This window comes from Danio rerio, chromosome 13 (assembly GCF_052040795.2).
Source record: "Danio rerio strain M-AB ecotype USA chromosome 13, GRCz13ab, whole genome shotgun sequence".
Taxonomy (NCBI): domain Eukaryota; kingdom Metazoa; phylum Chordata; class Actinopteri; order Cypriniformes; family Danionidae; genus Danio; species Danio rerio.
The window spans coordinates 28,222,714-28,246,662 of record NC_141033.1 but is presented as its reverse complement, the minus strand read 5'-3'; the positions used below and the strand labels follow the sequence as shown (position 1 = coordinate 28,246,662).

Here is a 23,949-nt window from a genome sequence, read left to right as displayed (position 1 = left end):
TTAATCGGATGATTATTATATTAAAAGCATTTCTGCGCCAAATGTAAAATATTGTCTAGTAATAATTAAAAAATCACATAAACCGTGGCGAATCTGCGAATCATCACGAGGATCTGTCTTTCCCAGATTCTTACAGCATATGCGCCTGACTACTCACTGCAGTGAAGGACGCGTCCAGTTTATGAATCAGCGAACGTGGCGTCACGTCTGAAAGCAAATAGCTTCTCCTTTCACTCACACGGCACTTCCTGATATAAGCTTGCGCCTCTGGTTGTGTCATGCTACGGGGAATTCGCTCTCAAAACAAGCCAAACAAAGATCTTTCAGGCAGTCCTCCTCGTTTCCCCCCGAGCAGTTGAAAAAGCGACTTTTTCAGGCAGAGTGTAACCTTGGCAAACAAAATGGACTACTGGGTAAGTGAGCATCATGTCAATAAATCAGCTGTGCTTTAAAATAGTCTGTTTCAGTTGTCTAAACATGATGCAAGTCTGTTACAAAGAAAGCTTCTCCTGGTTCATTATGTTAAGTAACTTTTTCTCGGTATTTTTCTCGACATATTTATTTACAGAGTAGAACTGTGACATTGTTTCAGTGTATATGATCTATAAGTGGCATTTTGATCTGATATCACATGTTGGCACGTTCTTTGCTTAAAATAAGTTATCTTATTTTGAAAAAAAGAGTATGTTTCATGTAAATGGCCAATAATAGAGAGAGAGAGAGAGATAGCAGAAATGTTTCACTGAAATAAATAGATGGTTATTATCATGTAAGATTTTGTGTATGTCTCTCTCTCTCTCTCTCTCTCTCTCTCTCTCTCTCTCTCTCTCTCTCTCTAAAGAAAAGTAAAAGTAAACAAAGTAAATTATGGTAAACACAAATGAACCATTGAGTAGGTATAGTTTAATCATAGTGTTTACACTGTAATTGTGGTTATATGAGTGGTGATAGATACACCAACAAACTATGTGTCTATATTATACATGGTCATAAGCTGACTACATTTTGCTGTAATAAATTCTTGGCTAATTTTTGTAAGTGCTGTGCAGTGTAAATGAGACACACATCAGGCACATTTTAATATTTTAAACTTCTATTTTTCTTTGTGTAATTCTGTGAAATAGTCATTTGGCTGTGAGTAAAACCCAGGTGCAGAGAGGGAAATTTAGTGCTTCATTGTGTCTGTTCGTCAGAAGACTTCCTGAGACAGGCTCAGATACAGAGGAAGCGCTATTCTTAACAGGGCAGTGTACAATGAGGGCAGATCTGTTTTGACTGCTGTCCAGCAGCATCTGTTGAGCATGTTTTTGGCTTGACTGATGGTCATGTGATTTGCTGTGTGACGGGCTCTATTAATGGGACCATTTAATTGAAAATGCAATTCTGACATCATTTATTCACCGCTAATGTCATCCCAGACATATAGGGCCTTATATATTTTGAGGAACTCTGAAGCATATCATTTATTTTTTCTTTTTAACATCAATGCTTGTTGCTGTTTAAATGTTGGTTGGCATTTACTGAATTAAAAGAGCAGTAAAACCGTAATATTGGTACAATTTAAAACAATTTAGACTTTTTTTTTTTGTTTAAAATATTTTAATACGCTTTTAAATGTAGTTTGTTAGTTTGACAACAAAGTTGAATCTTTAACATCATTACTACATTACTACTGTCACATGATCCTTCAGACATCATTCCAGTGTGTTGTGTTCAAGAAATATTTGACTATTGTTGTATCTATATTCTTTAACAGTTATGCAGCTTCGTATTCTATGGAAATGTTATTTTAGGAAACTTTAATGAAGTGACAGTTCAAAAGAACTTTTTTAAAATATAAATATTATTGTACCCTTGTCTTTTACTGTCAGTTCTGAATAGTTTAAAGCTAAATACAGGGTTTCTGGAGACCTAAAAACTTTCTTAATTTACCCTTCTGCAATATAAATACCTGAAAGGTCTTAAATCAGAAGAAAAAAAAATCAAAGAGAACAAGAAAAGCCATTGAATTATGCATTTAATAAATTTACTTTATATGCAAAATACCGAAATGATGACTTAAATTAAGTTTATGCTTTTAAACGAACAAGTATCTGTCAAAAAAATTGTCAAAATTTATTTTTTGAGTCAGCTAGCAGAAACATGCTCATATATAACAAGACTTTTCTCGTGTTCTCTAGTGTTCTCTGTATGTGTCTTGGTTTAGGAATCTTTAGACCTTTGAACTGGAAAACAATACAAAAATACAGAAAAAAATTAACATTTTTGCACTGTGACCATAAGTTACAGTAAAAAATCCATATTTTGGTGTTCCATATCATTGTTTGGGAGCAGAATTAGTGATTCACTAATTAAATTTAGTTTTTTTTTTGGTTTCCCAAAGAATCTTGCTGATAACAATGCTTAACTCCTAGCAACTCTACAGAACCCCTTTTCACCATAAAGAGACATTTTTGCAATGGAAATACATGTTATATAGATGTTAAAGGTTCTTCATGGAACCTTTAATACCAGTAAAGTACCATTATTATCAAGAGTGTAGTATATATGGACAGATACATGAACTAGCATATCTAACACCTTTAATAGCAAATAAACACATTTTTAGTTTTGTATGCCAATACTGAAGGTCTTGAGTTGTACGAAAGATGTGTTAAGCTGCTGTTGTACTTTCTATCTGACCACCTTTAAACAAAACACTGGAACAATTCCGTTGGAAACATGAGCTTTGACTCAACAATGAGCAAACAATTAAAGCTTAGCTGGAGAGCGTGCAATTGGGAGCAGGTGGTTCAAAGTGACATCTTAGGCCTCTAAATGTACTGGTTGTGCTTCTCAAGTATTCCTCAATGAGCAGTTATATTACGGTATCTGTCATGTTCAGGAGATGTGTTGTATAACAGCAAACGTGCACATCCCTTCATCTCTTTTGCAAGTGTCTGCACTCTTTGCCTTTTAGCCCTTTTACAAGATAACATAATCTCAGGATTTTATGGCACATTATGTACTGAGAAGTTGTATGTCTTGTTACATAACCCTGATATGGATGCTGTCTTTAAAGACTTTGGAAGTGCAGTCGAGTTTCCACATTTCACACTGTTTTTTGAATCGTGATGCACCTCGGTCCTGGTCAAAGTTTCAGTTGCTCACTCACATGACCTGTTTACCTGCTCAATCCACTGTTTTTGGCAAACCCTGCTAAACCTGTCGGAGAGCTTGTCATGGACTTAGAACTCCATTCAACTCCTGCCTGATTCGTTCATTATCTACTTAACCAAGTGACTGAAAATGAATGGTTGTTTAATTTGTAGTCTAATTGTGTTTTATTTATTGGGCTACATTTAAAATAACGAAGCAGAACAAATTAGGAAATGATTGCAGTTATTATTACATACATAATTGTTATTTTAAAATAGGGCTGCTCGATATATCATTTCGTTATCATTGTCGCATTATAGGATCTGCAGTACCAGGAATCACCATTTAGAACATATGAATTTTGGAGTCATGTTTAACTACAATCTAATACTCTGAATACTCAGATTTTTATTAATATTGGATTTTAAGACATTGGACACAAGAAATTCTAAATATTGCATCTTAACAGATTAATTGTGTTTAATTACACAGTGAACACTATACAGTGTTATTTCACATTTGATAATTGAATTTCTGCTCTTCAATTCTGTTAAGAGTCCAGCGAAAACCATTTATTTTCTTTTGATCTTTCTTTTGTTGTTTTTATCCATGCTTTAATTCATTTATTTAGTTTTTTGTATAATTTTGTCAATTTTATGCACAAGGCCGTGCTTTACTTTTAGCATTGGAGTATATAGAAAATGTCCAACAAAAAAAATCTAGCATTTTTACAGATTTATGTATTCATTTGTTTGTTGATTTTTAATTGTATATTTATTATTGAAATGTTCCTTCCATGAAAATAGCCTTAGTTGCTGACATGGCATTAAATAAAGAATACATTACATTATGCAGATTCAATCCCCTATTATTAATATTCTAAATATTATTATTAAATAGTATATTATAAAATCATGATATATTATATACCATATAAATAATATGTCATTATTATTATTATTATTGTTTGTTTTATTGTATTTTTTGCTTTTATATCTCAAAATTAAATAGCTTTTGCTGTTCCATTGTTTGAAATGCCTGAGGAAAAATTTTGATTAATTTATGAACTATTTTTACTAAAAACATTTGAGGTTTGTATTGACATTGAGAACTTGAAAACACTGTTATAGGAGCTGCTTGTGTGAAAAGATCACAGTGCTGTGCATCTTGTAAAAATGTATTATTGACAGTTTTTGTGACAAGATAAGCACACTAAACCATTTATCTTTTTCAAACATTGCTACAATATTAATACAGAAGTTACCCTCATGAGTAACAACCTTTATACTCACCAAGAGTGGTTTGGTGAATCATGCCACATTTTATTTCAATGTAAAAAAAAGTCCACCAATGAAAATGTATATCATCATACTCGCACTTAAGTGGTTATAAACGTTTATGAATTTATTTTTTCTGTTGAATAAAAAAGATGTACTGAATGTATAAGATATATTTTCTGTTAAACGCAAAAACAGGTTATTCTGGGAAATGTTGTCAAGCAGGCTTCCATGTTTTTTTTTCTTTTTTTTTTTACCTTACTATGGATTTCATTGGCTGGTGTTTTCCAATATTCTTCAGAATATCTTGTTTAGTGTTCAGAGGAAAGAAATCCATAAAGGTTTAGAGCCACTTGAGTGTGAGTAAATGGGGAATAAATGTTCATTTTTGTGACGATCTATCCCTTTATTTATTTGCGCAAAATAAAATTCCACAAAAATATGCTAAAAAGGTTACAATGAAGTATTATGAGCACCACACACAAATAGATTTGTTAAATGCAATTATTTAAATGACAGTTAATCATTAGCACAAAAATAAATTATCAGCAAGCATTAAAAAGACCCAAAAATGTTCAGTTGCTCATAATTTAATCAAGTTGTTTTAACCAAGTATGTGCCACATATTTTGAATATTATTGTTAACTGTATGACTTAAAATTAATAAATGTCTTATATGATGGTATCCGAAGAGGTACTACTGCCCTATAGTTTTTCAAAATATGTTTTGCAATCTGCAAACAAAAGAGCCTCATGCAGGCTTGGATTAAATGCATATTTGTTGACAAAACATCAAGACAAATATTTTGTTGCTTTAACTTAATTTAAATAAGGTTTCAACTAAATTTAAGATATACAGTATTTTTATTCAGTTTGATTGATGTAAGATGACTAGAAACGTCTAGAAAATATTTAAGGCAGTGAGTTTTATTTTAAAATGTAGATAGAGAAAATAATGATGTCATGATTTCTACTTTCGGGCAAACTATCCCTTTAATTATAGACACTTGTTGTAAAGGGCACCTAGCGTTTTTACATCTTCAAAGCAATCAAAATACCAATTATACCTCTCAAACCTAAACTTCTGAAGAGTAAATGAGAAGCGCGTTCCTTGTAGATCACTGTGAGTGCACATGTTTGTGAATATAGTTGGCTAAGACTTTGTTCAGCTGACCTCATATTTCCTGCGTGCTGTTATGCCGATGCTCTCGAGACACAATCTGTGCTGTTATCAAGCAGGACCACATTGTGCTGTAAAAAATAGTGATTGTGAAATGCGTCCACCAGATATGTTTTTTTTTTTTTTTTTTTTACAGCCCATTTAAATGGCACAAGCTTACCATTTATAGACATTTTTGGTACAATAATTTTTTTTTTGTGGAAATTGTTCATTGCACCAACATCCATGTAATCTACATTTAAATCTAAGCTGTTTGCTTTTGGGTCTTTTTATAACTAGTTTCTCATACTGTATAAGGTGTGGTCAGTGGGAGCAATATCTCTATGGGTGAAAGTATTTCATCTACTAATCTCTGCTAAAAGTTACTGTACAGATACACTCCCGCTACAGTTTACTTGGGTGTCATTAGTGGACTAAAGCAGCTCCTGAGACAATTAAGTATGACTCAGTCTGCTATAGTAAGTATTTCTTTTCACTTTAAAATGTTTTTTTATTTGCTACTTGCTGTCATTAAACTAATCTGGGATTATGTAGCGAACATGTTTATACTTATTCATGCAATTTATAGGGCTGTCACTCAGAAAGTAGCCTGTCCTTGGAGTCTGTTTATGTTTTGAGTTATGTTTTACTTCAGCCCAAGCTTTACTGAAGGGAGATTGGGTTAAATGATTGTCTAGTTGTGTTGATGGAGTGTTAAATTATATATTTTTCTCTCATTCAGAGTGCCTTGGAGGTGTACAAGGAGACTGCGCTGTTGTACATCGAGGAGGCGCAGAGTTATGTGAATTCTCAGTGTGCTGGTCTGGAGCCATGGCAGATCATTGCAGCCACTTTGCTGTCCACACTCGGGGTAGTATGGCTAAAGGACTTTCTTTTCCAACAAGAGAGTAAGTGCTATTGATTACTGTATTTTTATATTTGAAAATCAGATTGCATCAAGCACAAATAAAATATATTGGCAAGTTTACACTAAGTATTTACTATTTAAAAAATGAAATAATGTAATAAATTGTTTTTAAAAATGAAGTAAAGTAAATTAAAAATGTTTAGCAATCTGTTATACTCACCGTGTGTATATTGACTTGATCAATAATACACTGTATTTATTTGTACGATTCATTATTCAGGTTTTCAGTGTTACACAGAGGCATACAGAGGTTACATTGCAACTACATGCCAATTACTTCTCATTTAAGTATTAGTAGACTGCTTAATATCTGCTGATCCTGCTACTTCAACAGCTTTTAACTGACTATAAGAAACCTTGCAAGCACATGCCAACTTACACTAACACTAACCACAACCTAACAGTCTACTTATAATCTGAAGAGAATTGGTTGGCATGTTGATGAAATGTAATTTAAATTCAACAAAATACGTTAAAGGGACCATCAAAATAAAGTGATACCAAGTTATCAAAGAAAGAACTCTGTAGAACATTGTTATAAATATAAGCACAAGATGAATATTTAAATTTTTAAGTTTATGTAAAGTTTTCTAGTCTCTTCTTATCCTAAAATGTATGTAAAATAATAAAATTTGCAAAGCAACTGTATAAATAAATATAGCATTAAAAATAGCTATTATTATTATTATTATTATTATTATTATTATTATTATTATTATTATTATTTGAATGCTTCAGGATTATTACATTTATCGGGTTTACATTTTAGTTTATAAAATAATATTTCAAAAATAAATAATTGTTGAATGTTTTTAGAAGAAGCGTCTTGCACTTACCAGGGAAGCATTTAATTGATAAAAAATAAATTAAAAACTGTAATATTTAGTTTATTTTAAAATATTTTAAAATGTATTTGATTGTTGTGATTTAATATCTCCGACTTTCTGCACAAAATGATTCTGATATGCTTATATTATTATTGTCAATATTGAAAATGTGTTGTGCTGCTCATCATTTTTGTTAAAAAGTGACTAATGTCTATCAGAAAAGTTCAAAAGAATTGCATCTATTTGATCATGTTTATTTGATACAAATGTTTTGAAACCATTGTTATTTGTTTTATGTCATTTCTGTTTAGTTTGCTGTCGATTTTCATCCTTGCAGAATCAAATGATTTATTGGTCAAACAACCTAAATAAATAACAATAAAAATCAAATAAAAATGTTATTTACAGAATGTTATGTTATCCACATGACATTAAAGGGATCTTTAGAAAGAGTGAGTCAAGAGAGAGGGAAAAGGTTTAGTTTCATTGTTTTTGTTTTCATTATTCTCCGTGCACATAATGGTTTTTTGTTTTCCCAGCAATCTTAAGTCATACAACTTTGTTACTTTAAAACAATCTCAGACACAGCATTATGTTACAAGGTAATTTAAAGTAAATAGCGATATTGTGTTTTTTTTTTTGCTATTCATCAGCCAGGAAGTCTTAAAATTGAGTTGCAAAATGTCAAGGCCACTTGAACAATAACAAAATGAGCTTTATACGCCAATGTTGACCTAGAGCGCATTTCTTTGTTATTTTTAATACATTTGTGGCATGTTATGGTTGAATCATCATCCTGAAATAAGTTTCACATGAACTGAAGAAGTTTTTATATTAAAATTTTCATGTCAAAGCCCTGATGTGCTGCATTGAATATGAGAAATTGAACAGAGTTTTGTAAAGTAGATAAAATTTAGAAAAGGGTACATTTCATGCCACTTCTTCGCCACAATATGCTCATTGTTCGTGTTTTCTAGGTCTGACGTCAAGAGTAAAGAAGCAATTCTTCAGAATCATCAGAAAAATCCCATTTATTGGAGCATCAGTAAGCATCAACTGGTTTACTAGTTCCCTTTCTTCCTTCAGACTTCTCTTTCTGATTCACTGGATGATTAAGTCACAGCTGCCATACTCACGGGGAAACTAAACCTTTAACACACTTTCACATCATGACCCTGTGATCATATCTGGGTTTACTTTGTGTCATTAACCTGAAAAGAGCACAGCATGTCTTTGTCTTGTCTCTCACAATATTTTCCAGGATGCAACTAACCGGCTTAACATCACAAATTCCAGCCCTGCAGCTTTTACAACTGTGGCTCTCAACATTATGACTCGAGAGCATGCCCACTTACCTTTATTTCCATATCACTTTATAAAATGCAAAATAAGCGTTTAATAGGCAATTAAACAATTAATACAAAATAGATTTACAGAGATAAATATGCAATAATATAAACCTCCACAATACTCAAAGCCTTGTCATATGAGCTTAAATAGTTTCTCTGGTATGTTCTGTTAATTATGGGAATGTTGATTAAACTAAAGCTGTTTTTTGTAACACAATCCAAGATTAATTATATTACTTTAACGTTCACATGAACCGAAAGCAGCGACAGTTTTTTTTTTCATATTGTGACGCAGTTTCTAGAGAAATTAAGCTGAATGAATGTAGTAAAGTAGGTGTTTCATTCAGAAAGATGGGGAAGAGGGTATTACATTATTAAATTTGGGAGGGCTATTACAACCTACAGACACCACCTCCTCACCATTTCTGTTTGACAGGGAGCAGCATGGTTAAACATGTTAGCCACGTCCAGTTCCCAAGATATACCTCATTTGACAAATTAACTGAAAAACACAGGAAGTGCATTTTCAGATTTTTATTAAAGATTAGACGGGCAAACATTTTTTATCTTTAATGATATGCAGCATGCACAGATGAATTGTTCACCACAAAACTAGAAATGTGAGCTAACAATATCAGTATGGTTAGTTTTGATTTCATGGGGACTTTAACCAAAGGTGTGAAAGTTTGAATTAATCTTCTGAAAAGCTTGACATTTTTGAGAAATTCAGTTAGCATGTTTGCGAACAGGTTTTTATTATTCTGTCTAGCATGTTTTACTGACGGTTGACTTGCTTTCGCATGTGGCTAGCATGTATTACTGTAATTAAGATGCTTCTTCCATGGTTACCTTATTCTTAAAATAAATTAGCACTTAATAAGTTAGCATGAATTAGCATGTTACCATTTCTTGCGCAATAGCCATGAATTTGCTGTTGTTGCTAGAATGTTTAACACTTATAGAATGAATTAACACATAGCTAGAATTTTTTTCTAACATTATTAGCATTTTATTAGCATTTTCTAACTTATTTTCCATGCTGTTAGCATGATGCTAGCACGCCTTGGGTGTTAGGAAAGCCCCCAAAAAAAGACAGAACTTGATAGTGTACACTTCATTAGATTCAACCCATTAGCACCAATATCTTTGCCTCTTGCTCATTTCTTCATTTCTGAAAGCTGTGTACTGAAGATATGTAACGGAATCTGTCATTGCCACATCACAAAACTTAAAGATTCCAGTTTTTCCCTCAGGATGTTGTAAAGTGTCCTGTGCGTGCATAGATTGTTGTCCACCATGACACACTGTAAGAGATAAAACCAGATAAAGAGATAATAAGAGAAAACTTGCATCCCAATGCCATTTGCAAAACACCATTCCAATGTTCAATTCTGAATTTTCACAGTTTGTGTGGTTTAAACTCAGAATTAAATTTATTTAAGAAAATAATAACAATATTTATAATTACATTCAGCATTCACCCCTAAAACAAATGCAGAACCTAACCATAAACCTTTTTTCATTCAAAACTTTTTATTCAACACCTTTTTACTTATTTTTTAATCATTTAAATATGCTAAAGGATTGTAAAATAACTCATCATAAAATAAATCATCATTGAAATCCTCATCATATAACTATGGTACTTTAGTTGTCAATATAAATAGTTATAGTAAATCATGCATTTATTTAGTTCTGGAAGTTGTATTACATTAATAGCACAGTAATTACCTGTATTTCCCTTTAATTCCTCTCTCTCACTTGTTTTTGACATCGATTAAATATTCATTGTTTTGTATGACACTTCTTTGTATTTCTCTTCCCAATCTTTCCCTCTTCAGATTCAGAATCAGCTCAACAAAGCTCTGGATGACATGTCAATGAGTCTGTGTACGCTGAAGGAGGGCATGAGCTACACCAAACTCCTGCCAGCGCAGGGCCTCACCCACAAACAGCTCCTTGACAAGATTAGGGAGTATGAGACACTGAGTGAGTCACAGTCAGCCTTTTCCAGCTCCCATCAGTTTTAATGACTGCGAACCTACAGGCTTTCTAGATGAATCAAAGAATCAGCCAGATGTTCGCTCCAGACGGATTTGCCCTTCAGTGTGGGCGCAGTTCATTGGCATGCCAGTTTATTTACTAGGGCAGTGGTTCTCATACTGTGGTACGTGTACCACTAGTGGTACGCAGGCCTCCTTCTAGTGGTACGCAGAAGATTACTGAATAATGAAAGAAAAAAATACTCCGTTTTAAGCTAATTCATCAGGATGTGATTTAAATGTAGCGGGACACAAAACATAGACTCAAGCAACTTTGCCATGCTTGAAGCTAGAATATAGCCTAATTAAAGTTAGTCTCTATATGCGGTTAACACAAACTGCGGTCCACTTAAGGTGAGATCTTAAATCTGCACGTATGAATGGATAAATCACGTTTGAATTGGTCAAGCAATGTATTTATGCATTTAATCTCTCACGTTTTCTAACACACGTGCTGTAAAAAAACGAGCTGGATGTCTTTTCTAATGTAAATATGTAATTCCAAATCATTCATTTTAAAATACAAGTTAATGTTTAGATTTCAGGGATAAACAAATACGTCATGTGTACATGCAACACATATTTCAAAATTTATCAAAATGGTTTTATATATGAATATGATGACATAGCCAATATTTATGAGGTCCAAGCAACATTTCCAGGTTTTGATAAATAGGTTACTATTTGTTAATACTTTACATTTAACTACAGCAGTTTTATTTTATCTTTAAGAACAGGAGCCTACCATTTTCACTTTTAAAAGCACACTTTAAACATTGACTTTATTTATTTATTTATTTAAAATTTTTACCTGTAAGCACAGTAGTGCTAATGTTCAAACTATTTATAATATTTAAAGTGGCTGACAATAATAATAGGAATTAATCTGCCTCGTCATTATGGTGGTATTTAGAGAGACAATTTTTTTCTGAGGTGGTATTTGATGAAGAAAGTTTGAGAACCACTGTACTAGAGTATAATTCCACTGATTTTGGGCTTTTTATGATTTTATGTGTATAATTGTAGGTGAGGTGAACTGGGCGAAAGGCAAAGTCTCGGGTGCTGTTTACTGGGGGGATGAGAAGCTCACAGATCTCCTGGTGAAGGTATGATGGCCACAAATCAGTCAAATAATGCAGAACTTCATGGTTAATCCAGAGGCACTTTGAGTTTGTTATTAACCCTTACAGAAATAAAAACAGAAGAGCATCACACATGTGATGCACACAACAGTAATAAAAGTTTTTAGTTTATTTATATAGCAAATTTTCCCAGAAATGGGTTGTGGCTGGAAGGGCATCCGCTTTGTAAAAACGTGCTGGACAAGTTGGCAGTTCATTCTGCTGTGGCGACCCCGGATTAATAAAGGGACTAAGCCGACAAGAAAATGAATGAATGAATGTATAGCAAATTTAAAACCATCACAAGACTAACCAAAGTGCTTTACAACTTCATAGAAACAAGAGATACAAAAAGAGAGATAGAACAAATGTTGAAACGGTTAAGATACGGTAACAAGCAAAATTATTAAAGATAATATGCAAACATGCAATATTAATATATTCTAGTATTACATAATATATTTAATACATTCTAATTTGGATGTCATGGTGTACGATCACCTCACAGTAAGAAGGTCGATGGTTCGAGCCTCGGCTGAGCCAGTTAGCATTTCTGTGTGGAGTTTGCATGTTCTCCCCGTGTTCACGTAGGTTTTCTCTGGGTGCTCCGCTTTCCCCCATAAGTCCAAAGACATGTGGTGTAGGTGAATTGAGTAAGCTAAATTGGCCGTAGTGTATGTGTGTAAATGAGTGTGTTTCGATGTATCCCAGTGATGGGTTGCAGCTGGAAATGCATACGGTGCATAAAACATATGCTGAATAAGTATGCTGGCGGTTCATTCCGCTGTGGTGACCACAGATTATTAATGGGACTAAGCCGAAAAAAAAAAAATGAATGAATGTTCTAATTTATCACAACTACTTTCTATATTTTATTAATATATATATTTTTATTGCTTGCTTATCTTGTATTTGGTTTTCCCAGATTTTAGTTTTTAGAAATAAACTAATTTGTAACATTAAAAATTTCTTCTGTTACATTTGATTAATTTAATGTGGCATTAATAAATAAACATTACAATAAAATACTTGCTTATAAAACTGTAGTGTTACTTCGTTTTAGTGTTTAGTATTAAAGGCATAATTGGGGGAAACAGTGGCTTACAGTGCATGTTCACTTTACTTTCGAGCCAATGCTTGAAAAGAACTTTGTTGTGTGTTTGTCTGATTTCTAGGTGTATGGGGAGTTTGCCTGGACCAACCCTCTCCACCCAGACATATTCCCTGGAGTTAGGAAGATGGAGGCAGAAGTGGTGCGGATGACATGTGCCCTCTTTAATGGAGGACCAGATTCCTGCGGCACAGTCAGTCCTTCACACAGTTTTCCCTCAACAAATAAAGTTCTTAATGAAACAAAATTCCTTATATAATAGCATTTTGTAGGAACCTGTTCCCCATAGCGATGTGCAATATTTATCATTGACAATAATAAATAATATTGGCTGTTTTAACTTTGTGTGAGTTAACATTATCAAGTTTATACAAAGTATTGTCTGAGTGATGAAGCCTTTTAGAATGCTAGTTAGAATGACACTATAACAAATGTATGAAATGTAAAAAAGAAATAAAAATTAAAAGATTAAATAAATATCACAAAAGCAATGGTGACATTTACGAGATTACAAACGTGATTTTGACTTTACACAAGAGTTCAAAAAACAAGAAATTAATCTTGGATGAGCTGCATATTAGAAGTAGTATTGTATGTTTTTCTCTTTTTTGACAATAAAAATAGTTCCAAAGCAGGCGTTTGCACATCTCAGAGCAACACGTCATGTTTACATGGACACTAATAATATGATTTTAATACAATTTATACAATACTCTGATTAAAAGTCTAACATGTAAACAGCAATTTTTGATTAATTTAATCTAATTAAGGTCATAATCGAGCTAAACAGAAATCGCATTAAGACATGTGGAGTATGCCAATTTTGGTCACATTATTAAACTGCAGTAAAGACATGTAAACTCCTTAATTAAACTATTGCCGTCATGTAGGATTCTTACCGCATTTTGTGATAGTCTATATACACGGCTGTTTGACACTATTCTCTGCACCTAAGGAGTCAGTAAAGGATCATAGAAAACCGCACTGTGAAATGCAGCGGTTATTTCTATATGGTGTGCGATATCAAATTCCATTAAAACAACACTCTTCCAGCAGTTCATACTTGTTTCCAAATTAAACAAATTTAACGACAAATTAAACATGAAACAGCCAAATTGCATGAAACTCTGGAGGAAAAGTGAATAGCGTGGTGATGCAATGCCATTAATTGGAATTACGTGCTATAACATGTAAAAATGGGATCATGAAAGGAACGTTCAAAAAGCAGCTCATGTAAACACCTTAATCATGTTGTTGTCTTATTCAGATTAAAGCAAATAATTTGATTACTGATGTCCATGAAAAGGCAGTCAGTGTTTCATTCCTGGATGAATCTATTTTTGAATGAATCGTTTGATTTGAGTTGATATTAAGTGATTCGTTCACAAGATTGTAATTTGCTTTGTTTCAGTTTGAATCTGAGATTTAGAACAAATCATTTGAATGAATGAATTAAATTAATAATTTAATAAGACAGGGACATGCTGTGCTTTAGTGCTTTAGTGTTATTTATTTTTCTATGACAGGTCTGTATCAGCCAAGATACCCACAAAAAGACAAGCTCTGCATAACATGCTTTAACTATCAGAAAAATCAGGCACTTGAAAAATTTGGAAAAATATTAATAAACCTTTATTGAGATAGATTGTCAATAAAGGCTTTTTAATATTTTTTCATATTTTTCGAGTGCCTTGAACTGATGAATCTTCTGTTCTGATGAATCCTTTACCCCTCACCACTTTTTGTTTAATTTTGGATACTTTAATTGTCAATCAATTGAGATTTTTTGCACATTTTTAATACAGTTGTTTGAAAAATTATTTGAATATTTAAAATATTTAGCTTAGCTTTCATACATGCGTTTATCAAACCTTATTAATTGTTACATTTTAAATAAATACCTGGAAGAGTGAAAATAAATGGAAATAAAATAAAATATAGGTGTGTAACAGTACACAGATGTCATAGTTCGGTATTTACCTCGGTTTTGGGGTCACTATTCAGTACAGGTTGGTATAACAAGAATAAGCAAAAAAAAAAAATGTTTATTTCAAGTTTTAACAGGCAGAAGTGTCTGTGTTTGTCACAATCAGCTACAGGGCTGAAAAGCTTCATGTGATACGAAAGCTCAAAATAAATAGAATGATGAAATTATCCTGTTATTAGCAGTCTATATATTAAACTTTCAAAGGATAAGCTTAACCCTCTCCTAAAACGACAGATACAACAATAGTTGTGCATTAAATTTAACACTCAATGAGCTTCAGAATCATTTATAAAAATACATTTACATCCACACAGCAACACTTTACTCTTACATAAGGATGTTTTTCTTTCATTAGACGGCTGTTCACTCGACCAATTGTTTTATGTGTGTGTTTGTCTTGAAAGGTTACTTCAGGGGGAACCGAAAGCATCCTGATGGCATGCAAGGCATACAGAGATATGGCTCATGAACGTGGCATCAAACACCCGGAGATGTATGTATTATCTCAGTCGATGGCCAAACATTCAGCCTGTGAGCCCATACGAGTCTCTTTCTGTCTAGATCAACAAACAGGTTGTCAACCAACACGTTCATAAACAATTCATACATCTATTTACAGTTTTATTTAGCTTGAAGAGACCATTTCTAATTAGTGCATCTTAAAGTCAGTTATTTGTTTCAAACCAGCAGTGTGAAGCAATTCATTATTCTTTGTTTTGTCTGCTGTAGCATTGCACCAATCAGTGTCCATGCGGCGTTTGACAAAGCAGCACATTACTTTGGGATGAAACTCATTCATGTACCTTTGGACAATAAGACCATGAAAGTTGATGTGAAGGTAATGCTGCGTTATTGAGTGAGCACAAATGGGTGCATTTCTAGATCCATCAGTAAATTTGTGAATAATAGCATTTGTCTAATTTGACTGATTTTCTGATCAGGCCATGAGGAGAGCCATCACTAAAAACACAGCAATGCTGGTTTGTTCAGCTCCTCAGTTCCCCCATGGAATCATGGACCCTGTAGAAGAAGTGGCAAAGGTAGTATTTTGTTATTAGTATGTATTCCAGCACTTTTGTTACATTTAAGTTTATAATGTACTATAAATGTTATTCTTTTTGGTTTTCTTTTAGCTTGCAGTAAAGTATAACATCCCATTCCACGTGGATGCATGCTTGGGTGGGTTCCTGATAGTGTTTATGGAAAAAGCAGGTTTCAGGCTGGCTCCTTTTGATTTCCGGGTCAAAGGCGTGACCAGTATCTCAGCTGATACACATAAGGTGAGCAAAAAAAAAAAATGTAAATGATAATAATAAAATACTCTGCTTTATTCGATTTATCATTTGTGTTTTATTTGATCAGATATATTTATTTACTTATTTATTTATTAACTCCACTAGAACAAATTAAAGTGTATCATTTTAAACAAGGAAGAAACATTGAGTATGTTTACATGGACACCAATGATCTGATTTTAACACGATTAAGACATACTCTGATTAAGAGTTTACCATGTTAACAGCAATTTTTTATTAATCGAATTATTAAAAATTATTAATTATTAATTATTAATTGAAGTCATGATCAAACTAAATGGAAATCGAATTAAGACATCAATTTTTTCGATTTTAGTTGCATTATTAAAGTGCAGTACATACACCTTAATCGAACTGTTTGACACCATTCTCTGCATTCAGTCAGTAAAGGAACACGGATACACACAACACGAAATGCAGAGGCTTCTTTTTCTCCCATTCGTCATGCAGTATCAAATTCCATTAAAACAACACTCTTTAACCAATCCTTAATTCATACGCGCATCTAATACCTCAGTTTGTCATGGGCGCATGAATGAAATGATCCTGATTGAAACTGCCAAACTGCAATTAAAGCCAAAAAATTTAAAATGAAACACCTGAAATAAAATGAAACTCCAGAGGAAACTTGCTGACTCAATGACGTTAATAGAATTATGTGCTGTAACATTTAAAACAGGATCATGAAAGGAACATTCAAAAAGCAACTCATGTAAACCCATTAATCATATTATTGTCTCATTCAGATTAAGGCAAATAGTTTGATTATTGATGTCTATGTAAACGTAGTCACTAAGCAATACAGGATATATTATATATAATAAAAATTTTCAATAATATATATTTTTAAGTATTTGTATTTAACAGAATTTTCCAGATCTTTTTTATTTTAGATAATAAAGCTTGAGTTAATAGAGCTTGTTAATATTGCATTAACAACTGATTACAAGTACAACTTTAAGTATTTGTAAATATAAACCTTAACAAAGATTAATGAATGCTTTCTAAGTATTAGAATTTTGAATTTGTGTTCAAACGTAGTTCACAGATAACTAATGTTAAAAAGGTAAACCTTATTGTAAATTGTCACCAATAAATTTAGAAAAAACAATTATTGTATTATTGGAAGAGATTGTTTTTTATTCTTAATGTTTTGGTGACTGATCTCTTCTAAAAACCTTGAACTCTTACTTACCTACTAACTTTTGTGCATTTTATTGTTTTAGTCATGATTAAAACCTTTTTGGAAATTAGCTACTGTAGAATTTAAAAACAAGAGCTCTGACAATAATTTTTTGTTTCCAAATGAATAACTGCAGTTAAAATGCCATGTTGTGTCTATTTTTAAAATGTCCCCACAGTATGGTTATGCTCCCAAAGGCTCCTCAGTTGTGCTCTACAGCAACAGGAAGTTTCGCCACTACCAGTATTTTGTAGCACCTGATTGGCAGGGAGGAATTTATGCCTCTCCATCCATGGCTGGCTCTCGGCCTGGAGGCATCATTGCTGCCTGCTGGGCTACTATGATGCACATGGGTGAGAAAGGATACGTTGAGGCCACCAGGAAAGTTGTGGAAACAACTCGCAAAATCAAAACGGGGTCAGTATAAATGCAATAAAATGCGTTAAATGAGAAGCTGCTTGTTTTGAATGTATACTGTATAAACTGTGGTTAATATAGATTTGCACGGCACAGTGGAACAGTCCTTAAAATTACTCTTTGTGTTCCCACAGAATCCGTAAAATAGATGGGGTGTTTGTATTCGGGGATCCAGAGGTGTCTGTGGTGGCTCTGGGCTCAGATGATTTTGATATCTTTCGCTTATCAAATGCACTGACTTCAAAGGGCTGGAATCTCAACACTCTGCAGTTTCCATCTAGGTATGGTTAAAAAAATAGGAATGTTCAATGTGCAATAGACAACATTATGCAAACTAATGTGACCGAATGAAAGCTAGTCAGGTTTGGAAAAGTACACAAACAGATATTTGATGTACAGTCATGCTGTTGAATGGATTCATATGTGTCAGGATGTTATAAAAAAATGTGGCCTTTGCAGGTCTTAAAATTTAGAACATCATCACATGACATTCTTACACTGTGTGATTATTTAAGAAAAATATAGTTAAAAGGCATTGGTGACAAACTTAGGACACCCTATGATTCAGATCCCAGTAGATCCACTTAAAGGTCCAGTGAAATGCTTTGAAATGTACATTTAATTTATTTTAAATTAGACATAATCTCAATTTATACATGAAGTCAGGTTTAGAACATATAGTAGTCCCTCCCTTTTAAAAAAAAAAAACAGCCAATAGTGTTTTGTTTCATCACAACTCTGCCAGTAAGAGTGGTTGAGCTCAAGTGCAACAAATGAGAAGCATCTTGAATGGCCGGGACATTTTGTACAAAATAGAGCATTTGATTGGTCAGACATTTGATGAGAAACTGAAATATGGGGTGATGTAAAAAAAAAAAATAAATCGTTGATCCATTTAGGTGGAAGTGACAAACTGCAAGCTTTGGATGTCTATGTCTTATAAATGCAAATGTTGTCACTCTTTTGGAGCATACTAGCTTATGGATATCCTTAAAATGAGCATACTGGTACAAATATCTAAAACCTTTATTTTAACTTATTTTGACCTTTAAATTCTTCATTATCTGTATCATCCTATCTCAGATTGTTCTGCAGGGGTTTTGGATTTGTTTTTGGTACAGCTCTTACCACAATATTTCAGTCAGGATAAGGTCTGGACTTTGCTTGGGTTGTTGCAACACTTTGATTTATTATTTTTTTTCCCCAGCTGTTCTTTTGTAGATTTGCTGGTGTGCTTGGGATCATTATGTCATTGCATGCCCCAATTTCACACACACATGAAGGCTCCAGACTGAACAAATAAAACTGACAGCAAACTAAGAATTTTTCAATTTTTTTGATTAGCAGTGTTTGACTTATCGAATGTTTTATTTTACAAATGATATGGAAAAATTGAGATTTCATAGGGTGTCCTAACTTTTTCACATGACTGAACATGTTTGTATTTTGTTCCTATTCTGACCAACACTTGTTATAATTATTAAGCAAATCCATCAAAGCAACATCAATTTATGGCTTACATATTTAGATGTTTACTCTAAAGTCATGAACTGGAAATCAAATTTCCCTTTATTTTTTGACAAATAAGCAGTCACTGTTCCAGAAAAACATCCTGTAAGTTTCAGAAACCAGAACGTTCTCTTTAGTCTGTGGAATGAGACACTTTATTATGAAATACTGTGGCTAAACTACACAACAGAAATTCAACAGCTGACTCTACATCCCTGCCTGTTAAACTCTATTCACACACTTTGCAATAGGTAATGAGACGTAAATACAGGTCTTTTTAGAAACCTGCTTAGAAAATGATAAAGAGGCTCTGAAGACAGCAAGATGATGCGCTGGGCCAGGTTGTGGAAAACGCAGTATTTAAATAACCTTTCTTCTAATTCTTATATTGGGAAAAAGTGGATAAACTCGGTTTTTATTGAGGTTCCAGACCACATCAGTAAAAAACTTTGTTCACATCATTTTACCATAGATTCGTTGACACAGAAGGTACAAGTGGATGCAGGTTTTTTAGAAAGATTGACGCTAACATTTTAAAAAAATGTTTGAAAGCCAATTATACCAGTGAGCATTTACTTCCAAATCAACAATCCTATTAAAACAATGTATTCTGCTGAGGGTGTCAAACAGGACAGAAAAGAGCCTAATCTGAATGATACTTTGTTAATGTAAAAATCATCATTATATCAATATAAGTGGACCTCAGAGAACAGTACTGAATCAGCAAAACAAAAATGACAGTTCATTACTACTTTAAATTTGAGGACACAAATATTTTCCTTTAGAGCATTGTTCAAAGCACTTTTGTCATTTTCTTTCAGCATCCATATTTGTGTCACAATGCTGCACACACAGTCTGGTGTAGCGGAGCAGTTCATTAGTGACGTGAAGAAAGAAGTAGCCATTATTATGAAGAATCCGAAAGAGAAGACCACAGGAATGGTGAGTTCACTATCGAAACAATTTCACTCAAACGTGTGGCTTCAAGGGAAAGGTAACCCAAAACAATCGCATTTTCTGTTAGTTCAGTTGCACTCAAGCCATTTAAGATGTAGATAACCTTTCTGTAGTAGAACATTAAAGAAGATTTTTGTATTAAAAAGGGTTTTTGATTTTATTATGATATGACCACTAGGCTGTTGGCACTGACTTTAGAAGATTTTTAGCTAAAGCTGTAGTCTTTTGTCATTCATAAAATGGAACTCGACGTCTACTGCCACTGTGAGATTCAAAAAAAAAAAAAAAATACAGGCTAAATAAAATACATTGAGGTGTTATCTTGACATTCCAGTCTACTTTTAAACATGTTGTTTTTTTTAACCCATCTTGTGCCAAATATGGACAAACCTGACTGTTTAAGAATATAAAAAAAAACAATTTTACTTAAAAAAAATTGTATACAAATTTATAAAAAACTATTTGTTTTTTTTTTGTTTGTTTGTTTTTTGACCCAACATCGATGATACACTTTAAAATGCCTTGCCAAGTAACTAGTAAAATATTTCTTAAACTAATTTAGATTTTAAATATTCGTTATTAAAACAATTATGTTTATTAAATGTGAGCACTTGGGAAATCAAAAAAAAAAATCTAAAATTTCACTGTACACAATTTTTATAGGCCATTCAAATATGTATCTATATGGAAAATTACTTATCTGCCATGCCGTGACCCAGATGGAAGTGAAATTTAAATGGGTCTAAAACTGTGAAAGTTCAATACATTTCAGGAGCAGCACTATTATATATATTTTTCAGACAATATTTATTGATGGATTTCCAGAGATGGGTTGCGGCTGGAAGGGCATCCGCTGCTTAAAAAAGTGCTGTATAAGTTGGCAGTTCATTCCGCTGTGGCCACTCAGGATTAATAAAAGGACTAAGCTGAAAAGAAAATGAATGAATGAATTTATTGATGGCTTGTTTTAATGCAGAGTGTAGCTATGCTGGACATCTCGTTTTAAAAAAAACCATGATGAAACTGCCCTGACTAACTCTATTCAAAATAACCACAAGTTGCTGATGTGTCAATAAATAAACACACTTGAACTGTATACTCTTTATGTTGCAGGGAGCCATCTACGGCATGGCCCAGTCCATTCCTGACCGATCGATGGTGACCGAGGTCTCACAGGGCTTTTTGGACTGCCTCTACAGCACTGAGGTGCCCAAGATGCAAAACAAGCACCACAAAAACCACAAGAATCACATAAACGGCAACTCCAAAGTGCACTGAGAGGGACTGTCAGGGGCTCCAGCCTCAGCTGGCTGAAGGGATGTTCACCACAATCATCTATTCATTCATTTACTTCATTCAGTAACTAACGATTTCACTTATAAGCCATAGTCACCTGATATTGTGGGATTTCGTGATCTGGGGAGCGAAAATATCCTGTCTGTGACTTAAAAGATGCTGCACAAGAGTCTGTGTGAGTCCGCGAAGGGCCTGGGACATCTTAATCTAATTCTGAGTGCAGTTTTTCTTACTTTATTGACCACCGTATGTATTTGATCATCATTACTATCGAAAGTGTTTTCTGCCGCTTAAACCTCAGGATACAAAGGGCATAATAATTATTTGAGCTATTCACAAACTGTTTTTCCACAGTTTCTGGGATTTAAATAATGCAGGTGAAGAGAATAGCGACGTCACAGATAAACTGTGGTGTTTTTATTGTTAAATATATATTCCCAATATAGTTTTATCATTAGAAACTTGAAAACATGACCAACCATTTTAGGGTGGTAGTACAGCTCAGGTGAACGTGTACTGCAAATGTTTTATTTATTCATTTTTTAAATCCCCATAACTAGCACAGATTTTGATAATCCAATCGCAAAACATTCAGTGTTTACGTGAAAAGATCGTACTGGTTTTAAACAATATCAGGACAAAATGTAACAAAATCAATCGACCAGGTTATGAAGTTCACCTTATTTTCTATCTAATAGGGTTTATACTCATCACAGCACCCTATCTACCTCAGATCTTGTTCAGATTGTTTCCTTTTGTCTCAATCCTGAGAAAAGTCACCTAAGTGGACATTTTAATCATCAGTCAATGCCATTCTCCAGATTATGGTACTGACAACGCTCTCCTTATGATTCGTGTTTGCGTGTTTTATTCATTTAAGGTCTTTTGTTCCAGCTCAGCTGAATGACAGCAAGAAGGGAAATTAATTTGTGCAGGTCGATGAAATGAGGAAGTGATGACATGGTACCATGGGAACATCACACTAGATCTTGTCAGCAATGTAATCCTTAAGCACTCATCATATTTGTGACCACTGTGTGCGTTTTTATATTATAAATCACTAATATAATGTCTCATATTTCAATATTGTTTGTATTTTTAACTTGTACTTCTTGTGGGGGGCTTCAGGTAGGAGGCGGGACGGTTTTCTTTTTCGAATGATACCACTGTAGCACAGTGTAGTCTCAAAAACTGTAACATGCCTTAGTTTAAGACTTAGATGTGGAAGTTTGTCTTCAAACAGTTACCCTTCTTGCCTATTGAAGCATTTTAATGTCTGTTTGCAATAGTCTGTAATTACTGTAACTACTGAAACTGAGGCACCTTGATCGGAGTTTTTGAAGCATACATGACCTCTACGCTTGTAGTTGTTTAAAGCACAAAACTAACAGCATTCACCTAAATGCCTTTCGCAGACGTCAGGGTGTGTGCTAGAAGGATAACATAGTAGCGATATCAGCCTCAGGGACTAGGCCTTTACCACATCATGCGGTCCATTTCAATTTTGTCCTGTAATGTTTGCTGTTCCGATATAAATCAATAAATATTGTCTTAAAAATATATATAAGAGTGCTGCTCTTGAAATGTATTGAGTTTTCACTGTTTTAGACCCATTTAAACTTCACAACCATTTGGGTCACGGCAACAATTTAAGTGAGGTAAGTAATTTTCCATATAGATACATATTTGAATGGCCCGTATTAAAGGGGTGGTTCAGGATGTAATTTTAAGGCTTGGTTGTGTTAATAAGAAGCAAAGCAATGTGTGCTCATGTTTCACTTGAAGGACATCGTGTTATTTTTTCATAAATCTTTCTGATTATACACAGATACTCATCTAACATGAAAACGACTAATAAATTTCCTAGTTCCTCTGAAAGGCCCGCGTTAGCAGGTGGCGAACAGCATTTCCCATTGTTTACATCTTTGCTCGACATACCGTTAAGGCTAGACACTGTACATGTCATGATCAATTTTAACAAATAAAAACACTCACAGGTTCTTGAGACCTACCTGAGCTCAAACTCCCCTCTCGCCCTGCAAACAGGAGGGAGCCCCGGGCTCTCTCTCGGGACAGCATGCCAAACACGTTTTATAATCAATCATCAGCTAAGTGTGAACTTATGAATGACTTTTGTACTGTTAAAATTCATCAGCTATGTCTGAACTTATGACTTTTGTACTGTAAAATATTTGTCAATGATCCTCCCCCTTGATAAAATCAATTGTGTGGTGGTGGTTAAATATACTATTAGTTCTTTATGAGCCCTAACTCCATTGTAGCACTGTACAGCATCTGTACACTATACAGACTTGACATTTCCATAAACAAT

General features: G+C 33.7%; 1 protein-coding gene across 2 annotated transcripts; it reads left to right on the top strand.

The window, feature by feature from the left end:
* Positions 1-240: 240 nt before the first annotated feature.
* Positions 241-23,177, top strand: sgpl1 (sphingosine-1-phosphate lyase 1). 2 transcript variants are annotated; one of them, NM_001089469.1, is given in 14 exon segments: positions 241-413; positions 6,317-6,482; positions 8,307-8,374; positions 10,520-10,667; positions 11,747-11,826; positions 13,017-13,145; positions 15,344-15,432; positions 15,669-15,777; positions 15,881-15,979; positions 16,073-16,219; positions 17,617-17,855; positions 17,990-18,136; positions 20,186-20,306; positions 21,435-23,177. In NM_001089469.1, coding segments are annotated over 14 exon segments (1,719 nt in total). In that variant the 5' UTR covers positions 241-401; the 3' UTR covers positions 21,600-23,177.
* The last annotated feature ends 772 nt before the right edge of the window (positions 23,178-23,949 follow it).